Below are 10,320 nucleotides of genomic sequence, written 5' to 3' on the forward strand. Positions count from 1 at the left end.
TTTCACTTTTAACCATTTACCCAAAAAGGCTTACCCACACAATTTGAGTCTCCAAATTTTGTATTATTAGACCATTTCTATCAAAATAATTAAATTTGTTGTTAAATTTTAATTAAAAGTATATTTTTCTATTTTAAGTAATTATCCTTTCAGATGTATTCTTCAATAAACGTTCTATTCTTTATTTCATTTGTTGGGTCTTTTTTTCCTAACTACACGTAGGTAGTGATTTGATATTCAATTGAAGTAGTTAGTCAATGAATAAGTGTTTTTATGATTTTATACTATAAAATAATCAAGGGAAAAAAATTATAATGAGTTTGATAATAATATTCTTATAGAGGTTTTGGATTCTCAAATTAAAATTGAAAAATAATCATGATGTTTAGTTTCAGAAAATTGTATTCACTTTTTAAAAAAGTAAATTTTTTATTTTTTAAATATACCTAATTGAAATGCGCTTAAAAAATATAATATTTGTGAAAAATATATGTAAAAATTCACTAAATGCAAAAAAATGTAAAAATTTAATATATTTTTGTATTTTGTTGTATTCAATAAATTTTTTTATAGATTTTTTGTACAAATTTTTAACTTTTAAATATATTAAGATTAAGTTGATCTAAAAATTTTATTAAAAAAATGATTAAAATATTTTTAAAAACTCATTAAAAATATAAAAATACAAATTAAAAACTCATAAAAATGTTTTTAAAAATTCAAAACTAAACAGAATAATTTATTTTATTTTTTAGTTTTTAATTAAATTTATTTAAATTATTTTTATTATATGTGTCATAAATAAAAGTTATGTTAAATTTGTTGACACAAATTCTTAAAATAGTAATAAATTTATAAGTAACTTGTATGAGTTGAACCAAATAATTATTGGGACCTCCAATTTTAAAGTGCAATCACATCTTCATACCAAATTACTAGTATGACGCTTCACGTATTATGAGATTTGGTGTAACTTATTATAAGTTAAAAGTTAATAATTAGAAAGTAGAACTAAAAATATCACTTTCTCAGTTTCTAAATAATTTGATTTTCTCAGCTTATTTAAACTATCTCTGCCTAAAAAATTATAAGCAGAAACTATACCAAGTAATTTGACAAAAATTTTCACATTAAAATAAGTTATAATCACCCATATAATCTACACTAAATACCCCTATGAACTTTGTTTTATGGGATATGAGATTCTAAATTAAATATGAAATATTAGACTGTTGTAATACTCTCTTTGTACCCCACTTTTTTTTAACAATTTACGTTGTGAAAAAATTAAATGAATGACAAATCATAGCTTAGCATGTGCATTATACTTTATTATAAATGTGTCATTTAATAGGATGAGTTAGAAAAAAAGTCATATGTAATATTTTATGATTAGTTAATAATATCAAGTGTTAATAATAACATGATATTATTGTTATATTAAAATTTTACTCACTTCAACTTTATCATTTTGAAACCCAAATCTTAATTCTCACTGAACTAACCATGCCCTTAAATAGTAATTTTTACAAATACATTTATTTGTGTTCAAAGGGGGAAAGTTTGCAAACGAACCCAACATGTACTAATTCAAATGAGGGGGAAAAAAATAGTGCATCAATCTCTGAGAAGATGCATTTTGTCTATTTTTATTTTGACTCCACAAGACAAGAGGCAAAATGGGCAAAGGGTGTATGCAATATAGGATATATTTTATTCACATTTTATTTATATTTTTGTTTTTCTTTCTAAATCACTAATCAAATCCATAAATTAAATACAATCTAAAACTCTATTTTTGTTTCCACACGGTAAAGAGTTTTGAAAATTTCCGACCAAACTGCGCTAAGTCATATATTCAAAAACAATAATATTACGAATCAGATTTTAACTATTTAAAAATTATTCAGAATTATCATTTTTTTCATTTAAAAAATATTATCATTTTACAAATATCACGTGAACAATTCTGTCACAACGCAATCAAAAACATATTAGCCATGTTTATTTTGTATTTCTAAAACAATTTTCAAAAATAATTTTTTGAAAAGAATTTACAAAATTTAAAAATTTATTTGGTTATATATTTTGAAAAAAAAAATTTGAAATTTAGAATAATTTATAGTTGAATTGATGAGTGTCAAAAAAAAAAATAATAATTGATATGCCAAAAGAGAAGTAATTTTAAAAAAACTTCCAAAAATTTGGAACCGAACAAATTTTTAAATTTTTTTCTCAAAAATTATCTTTCAAAAGACAAACCAAACAAGGCCATTGTCATTTTTATTTTTATTTTTTTCATTTTTATTTTTGAAAATCATTACATTGCGCTGACTACAGCTTCACAACTTACAAACTTACAATGTTAGGGAACATAACATACACCACACCACAAGAAAATAGAGTCACAACAATAAGAACAAAGCAACTCAAACACAAGAAGACTACACACTGGTAAAGTAGTTCTAACCAAAATACATAGTAAAGTTGCTGTAGTATCTCAAGAGTAAAAAAACCATATGAATTAAACCTCTGCAATCACTAGCCAGAAAACCAAAAACCTCTTCTAATTTTGAAAATACATTTAACTAAAGCTGCATAGATAACAAAAGGAGGAAAAAAAATGCAAATAAAGTAGCCAAAAATCAGAAAATATTGACAACAGGAGCCCAAAAAAGGGACAATATATAAAATTCAAATAAAAACACACAATCTACTATCCATAGCCAAAAAATAAGGCAGAGCTGGAACGAACCAACCGTGCATGGTCATTATATCAATTTCTCAATTCGTAAATAGTGAAATTGCTTATTTTCACATGATGCAACTTAACAAAGGAATATTACACAAGAAAATACTTCCAAGTTTAATAAAGTTGGTCACCTACCCAAAAGTCGTCCTTGCTGCATAGAATAACACTTAAAAAAAGCAGGCATGCCAATAAATATAAGTAAACTAAGCAAAACTCATCAAAAAAACAAATCACATAAACCAACTAGCTATGGCATGACACAGAAAAATAATAGCAGAAACCTTTAATAAAACATTGTTTTAAATTAACAACCACAAGAGTAACAAAGCCAAAGTCAAAACTTAAAACAAGTAAAATATTATTGTCACCACCGCCGATCCAGCACCCAATTCTGAGAGCAGCAACCGAGCGATGGGGACATAAAACTGCAGCAAACAGAGAAATAAACTAGACCAACAAAATGACTTGTGACCATAGGATCACCACACACAAGGTCTTTTTTATGACAGTAATCAATTTGATAAAAAGGAGCAACATCAATAGAAACTCCAACCCGCACGGTTCACTTCTTCTTGGCAGCAGATTTGGTGACTTTAGCACCAGATGGATCCTTCTTCTCCACGTTCTTGATAACACCAACAGCAACAGTTTGACGCATGTCCCTAACTGCAAATCGTCCAAGTGGGGGGTACTCTGAGAATGTCTCCACAACCATGGGTTTGGTTGGTATCATCTTCACCATGCCAGAATCACCATTCTTCAAGAACTTGGGCTCCTTCTCAATCTCCTTGCCAGATCGACGATCAATCTTGGTAAGGATCTCAGCAAACTTGACAGCAATATGGGAGGTGTGGCAGTCAAGAACTGGAGCATACCCGTTACCAATCTGACCCGGGTGATTCATAATAATAACCTGGGAGGTGAAATTTGCAGCTTCCTTGGCTGGATCATCCTTTGAGTTGGATGCAACAAAACCACGCTTGAGATCCTTCACTGCAACATTCTTCACGTTAAACCCAACATTGTCACCAGGCAAGGCTTCTAGCATAGCCTCGTGGTGCATCTCCACGGACTTGACTTCAGTGGTGAGCCCAGTTGGTCCAAAAGTTACAACCATACCAGGTTTGATGATACCAGTCTCAACCCTTCCTACTGGGACAGTACCAATACCGCCAATCTTGTAGACATCCTGAAGTGGGAGACGAAGAGGCTTGTCTGATGGCCTCTTGGGCTCTGTAATCATGTCGAGGGCATCAAGAAGGGTTGGGCCCTTGTACCAGTCGAGGTTGGTGGACCTCTCAATCATGTTGTCACCCTCAAAACCAGAGATTGGGACAAAAGGAATTTTGTCAGGGTTGTAACCAACCTTCTTCAGATAGGAAGAGACTTCCTTCACAATTTCATCATACCTTGCTTTTGAGTACTTAGGAGTGGTAGCATCCATCTAGAAGTAAGAAACCACAATTCAGATGATTACATGAATACAAAACAAAAAAATAAATAAATAAGAATTAACAGGCTACGCATTATTATTATACAAAATAATAATCTTTATGCAAATTGAAAACAGGCAAAACACAGGAAAGAAAAGAGGCCCCACTACACAACAGAAGTATATCAACATTAAAATACAAATCTTGCAAGTTAAAAAATGTAGAGATAGACAAACAACAAGAGAAATTACACAAAAAGCATTATTGAGGATGAAATTATTATAAACTACAGAACAATTTAACAACAAGAATATCAACAGCTACCAAGTGCAACATGTAAAGTGAATATAGCACCAAAGAAACAAGCATCAACAAATTTGAATCCAACGGGACTGACGGGGCTCGAACCCGCAGCTTCCACCTCGAAAAAAGGTGGTGCTCTAACCAATTGAACTACAATCCCGAGATAACAATTTTAATCTAGAAGCTCTTTGTAATGGTCGCCCCTCTCATTTCGCACTTGGTATTAAAGATTTCTCTTGCATACAAGAGACCAGCACTTGCATGCTTAAAATGAGGGGTGCCAGTTCAAAAGAGGTGCATTGAATATCCATTATAGATTGCAAACAGCGCAGAACACAATAATATACTGACCTTGTTACAGCAGCAAATCATCTGCCTCACTCCAAGAGTAAAAGCAAGGAGAGCATGTTCACGGGTCTGACCATCCTTCGAGATACCAGCCTCAAAACCACCAGTGGTGGAATCAATGATAAGAACAGCACAGTCAGCCTGGGATGTACCAGTAATCATGTTCTTAATAAAGTCGCGATGTCCAGGAGCATCAATGACTGTGCAGTAGTACTTGGTGGTCTCAAATTTCCACAAAGCAATATCAATGGTGATACCACGTTCACGTTCAGCCTTGAGTTTGTCCAACACCCAGGCATATTTGAATGACCTTTTGTTCATTTCAGCAGCTTCCTTCTCAAACCTCTCAATCACCCGCTTGTCGATTCCTCCCAATTTGTAAATGAGATGCCCAGTTGTGGTCGACTTGCCAGAGTCGACATGGCCAATGACAACAATGTTGATGTGAAACTTTTCCTTACCCATTATAAAACTCTAGAGTCAAACTGCAATAGAAAATCCAAAACAGCAAGATAAATCAGGTAAATGGGAATAAAACAAAATTCACATAGGCAGATTATAACAATTCAATTTATTACTTATTTCAACTCAAAAACATCAATTGAAATTTTTTGATGGTTACACACATAAAATTGATAGCTCTTCCAGACAAATATGTAGATAAATACACAAGTATTACATGATTCATAATTAAATAGGACTGAATCATTTTATATGGACCCAAAAAGCCATCACAAAACAAAATTCTAAAGGCCAACCAGGAATAGAAATTTTCAAAAAAAAAAAAAGGCTTTGATCAACAAATTCTTTAAGACAATTTTCAAGAGTTTTCTGTTTTACAGTGCTGATACACTAGAAGCACCTAAAACTATCAAAATACAAACAAATAAAACTTTTTAAACAAAATCAGCTTTATTGCCTAACATAATTTTTTTTTCAAACTTGATCTGCTTCTAAACTTTTAGGGGTAGAATAAAAGATCCCAAAACATTAAAAATAAAAATGGATTTAATATATTCTAGGAAAAAACAAACTAGGTCTAGATAATAAAAATTACATCTGAACACAGAATTAAAAATATATAACAGATCTTGAATTCATGAGTAAATAACATCCACAACATGTTCAACTGGCATGTGTACATATCACACCCCAACATAAAAAAAAAAAAAATAGAAAAAAAGTTTTAGAACTCTTACTAGAAAAAATAGAGTGGATAAATATGACATAATCAAGTGACTAATAACAAGAAGAAACAAATTAATAAACAGAACCAGATCATAGATAACAACTTCACACCTAATAAAAAAAAACTAAAAAATCATAGGTGTGTATATATATACACATATACAGATACCAAGATTAGATCTGAAGCATGAACAACAAAATCAAAAATAAAAATCATAGCAGCAGATTTTTCATCATGTGATATCCACAAACAATTCTGAATCTATAAAACAGTAATCAATAAAATCGTTTGAATAACAAAATAACAGATCTAGCAAAATCAGCAACAGATCAGATGCAAACCCAAACCATATACAATCAAGCACACCACATAGTTCAACAGACAGATACATACATATATACGATTGTGAGTGAAGAAGAATGAAAAGAAAATCGGATATACCTTGAAGCGCAGAGAGAGTCTTGAGACGATGCAACGAAGCAGAGAGAGAGAGATTGAGAGAGATAGCGAACTAGGGTTTGTGAGGTGAGACTCGTTTTATAGAGGAAAAGTTTAGTCGAAAGGCTAGGGTTTTGGAAGGACCTCCAACCTTAATAATTTGACGATAATAACCCTGTGTTGAGATCTAAATCACCATTTACCTAACTCCTCCCTTTCTTGTAACCCAAGCATGAAGTCAATGGTGGAACATTTCCTCTTAATATTTAAAAATTAAGTTATTTACATCGAAACCCCTTAAATTATTAAAAATTATTACTGTACACTTCTTAAATTATAAAAATATAAATAGATCCTGTAAATTATTGATAAGTATCGATTTATCCTCTAAATTATAAAATTGTTCAAATGGATCCCTAATTATTAAAAAAAATAAAAATCACTCTACTTGGTTTTGCTTTCCAAAATTTACTTTTCAGAAAAAATCTATTTTTTTTTGTTTTCACTGAATGCTTTTAATATTTAAAACAATTTGTTTAATTTTTAGACACACCTAACAAAAATATATTTAAAAATTATATATTGCGTTTGGTAGAGTTTTGTAAATATGATTTAAGAGTATGAGTTGTATTTTGAGTTTCTGAGTTGTGGAATTATAATTTGAGTGTAGAAAATTTGTTTGGTTATGATTTTTGAATAGAGTGTGGAATTGAGTTTTGAAAGTTTGATTTGACATATAAAGTAAGAAAATTTGTTTAGTTATGAGTTTTAAAAATTTTTAAAACTCAATTCAAATTGTTATAACTCATAACAAAACACACTACTTTCACACTATTGAAAATTCTGATCAACACTTATAACCAAACTCTTTTTAAAATTCAATTAAAGAAATTTATTATTAATAGAAAATAACATTAATCAATTTTTTAATTGAAAATACTACAAAGGAAATAATTTTTTTTCAAAATAAATATTCAAAAAATTTAAATCATAAATATTTAAATAATCTAAAAAATTTAATAAGTACAAAATTAAAATAAATATTCAAAAAATTTAAATCGTAAAAATTTAAATAATTTAAAAATTCAAAAAATTTAAATAATTTAAAATGTTAATATTTTAAATTTAAAAACAACTCTACACTCAAATCGTAACCAAACACATAAAACAAAACTCAATTAAGAAATTATTTTTAAAACTTAGAACCAAACACATAACTCGAAATTTCATATTACTTTTACAACTCTACACTCAAATCGTAACCAAATACATAACAACAAAATTAAAATATTTAAAAATATTTTTATAAAATAGAGTTTGAATTTATTTTTATAAAATATTTTAAAATTTAAAAAATTAAAATCGTAATATTTTGAAATTAAAATATTTAAAAATATTTAAAAAATTAAAAAATTAAAAAAATCGTAACATATTTAAATATTTAAAATATTTAAAAAATTAAAATATTAATTTGAATTGAGTTTTGAAAAGAGTTTTAAATTATGTGTTTGGTTATGAGTTTTGAAAAGTAATGATTATGTTTTGAATTGAATTTTGAGAAATTAGTGTAGAATTATGATTTGAAAGTTCAAAACAAACAATACACTCAAATTAATGTGTGGAACTATAATATGAGAGTTGTGCCAAACAGAGCCAATTTTCTGAAAACAAACTTTAAAAAATTCACTAAATACCAAAAATATAAAAATTCAATATATTTTTCATATTTTTGTCTATTTATTAATTTTTTAAAATATTTTTCACAAATATTTTACTTTTTAGATACGTCTAAGTAAGGTGCATCTGAAAAAGTAAAAAAATTCTTAAAATTTGAAAATATTCACTAAAAATAAAAATAAAAATAAAAATACGAAAAATAAAAAAACTCAATTTTTAAAAAATTGAAACCAAACATACAAAATTGGACCCCTAATGGAAGGGGTCAAAGTAAAACATACTAATAATTTAAGGTTTTATTTATACAATTTTATAATTTATGGGGCAAAATGATACTTCTCAATAGTTTAGGAATTTATTTGTACACTTTTATAATTTAAGAAGTCAAAATAATATTTCTCAATAGTTTAAAATTTTTTGTGTAAATAACCCTTACAAACTGAAAATAAAACGGCACTATTTTAATTTTGTGTTTAGTTTTGAGTTTTAAATATTTTTTTTTATTGTTAGTGTTTTTTAGCCTTTTGTTAATATTTTAATTAATTTTTTATTTCTTAGGAATAGTTAAAAAATATATATTTAAAAAAAAATAGATATTCAGGCCAGAAAATAAATTATAAATTTTTTTGGTCAATATGCCTAAGCTTTATTCTTTTTAGTATAAAAGGACAATTTAAATTTAAAAAAAATATATATTTTACCCTTATTTATTTATCTATTTATTTATCCACGTGTCACCTTGCATTGGTCTATGTGTCACCTGAACTTGGAGAGGGTGTTGTGCATTTATAGGCATAGCACTGTGTTGTAAGATCGTGAAAGCATTTTCTAAATCTAATTCGATGATCTGAATCGTTCATATTGTAAGTTTCGTCAAGTAGATCATCTATGAAAAAAATCAAATAAATTAGACGTTTATAACCCATAATAATACCACATTTATGTTTTAAAAAAATAAATAGCTATCATAATTTTGATAATTTTTTAAAAACAATTATGGTTCGATCATGAAGTTATGCATGTTCGATTAATCTCATCTTTTACATGAATGATATACTTAATGAATCTTATAATATGAACGATTCAAATCATTAAAATAAAATCGAAGCAAACCTCAACCGAGGCGTATCACTCTCATTTTATCCGTATCACCTATCTGCCCATATAATCAACTTATTTGTTCATATCATCACCAGCACTACTATCCTTGTTGGCCACTGTCGTCGAACTTTTCGACAGAGTCCAACGTGGGGTACAACAAAAATTATATATTCAAAAAAATAAACAATTTCATTAAAATATGTCATGATCATCAAAACATATCAAACATATGGGTTGTACGAGTACGAAATAATCTTCTCATATAATCCTGTTGACTAAGTTTGCGCTCTTTCAAACGTCGTCGCTTTGCTACTTGAAAACACGCGTGAGCTAGCTGGCGGGTGTGCGTCAGAAACCCCTCTGATGCCTAAGTCAGCCAGAAGACAATAGACAATAAGCTCTATTTATTTAAGAATAAGAATTGCAATACCTGTTCATAGGTTCTGTCCGGAGTTTTAATAGATTCCGCCAAGCACAATCCTAGTAGGACTCTAACTCTCCTTAGTAGAGTCCTCTTAGGAGTCCCATATCTGAAGATAATATTTATCCTTAGAGCACCCTACTCACTGCAAACCAAGTGAGATGGTTAACTCTAACTCTCCTTAGCAGAGTCTCTATGAATCATTTTCCTACAGGATAATGCCTATCCTAATAACACCCTACTCACTGCCAACCAAGCGAGATGGTTATCACCTTGCTCAGCTCCATACGCCTAGCCAAGCTATCTGGTGCAAATACTTTGATCGGGCCGCACAATCACTAATTGCTTTGAATCCTCTTGTTGGGCTATCTCTAGCTTGACTTCCTTTATGTGGCCGACATAGCATTTCGGCACGCCCACTGACCGCATCTAGAACTCATTGACTGGCTTGTCAACCATTGTTCCCACACCGAGCTATCCTGAGCTCGTAACTTGGTCCACAACGCATCACAATATTCAGAAACAACGCTTCCTAGCTCAACCCAATTTGGCTACACAAATTACCCTCTCAGGGGTGTATAAAAAAAATTGGTTAAACTGATAAACCGGTTTAATCTACCAGTTTGGTCTAATTTTTATTAGATTTGGTTTTGGTTCT

At 29.5% G+C, this 10,320-nt stretch overlaps 1 protein-coding gene across 1 annotated transcript; it reads right to left on the reverse strand.

Annotated features, from left to right (window-relative positions):
• Nucleotides 1–3,020: 3,020 nt before the first annotated feature.
• Nucleotides 3,021–6,703, reverse strand: LOC114279885 (elongation factor 1-alpha). The gene is made up of 3 exons (XM_028222167.2): nucleotides 6,467–6,703; nucleotides 4,840–5,321; nucleotides 3,021–4,196 (listed from the first exon to the last, which is right to left on the reverse strand). The coding sequence occupies exons 2-3, from the start codon at nucleotides 5,299–5,301 to the stop codon at nucleotides 3,315–3,317; spliced, it is 1,344 nt and encodes a 447-aa protein (XP_028077968.1). The 5' UTR covers nucleotides 5,302–5,321; nucleotides 6,467–6,703; the 3' UTR covers nucleotides 3,021–3,314.
• Nucleotides 6,704–10,320: the final 3,617 nt, after the last annotated feature.

Source organism: Camellia sinensis, chromosome 7 (genome assembly GCF_055761805.1).
Source record: "Camellia sinensis isolate YWXY chromosome 7, ASM5576180v1, whole genome shotgun sequence".
In the NCBI taxonomy this organism is placed as follows: Eukaryota; Viridiplantae; Streptophyta; class Magnoliopsida; order Ericales; family Theaceae; genus Camellia; species Camellia sinensis.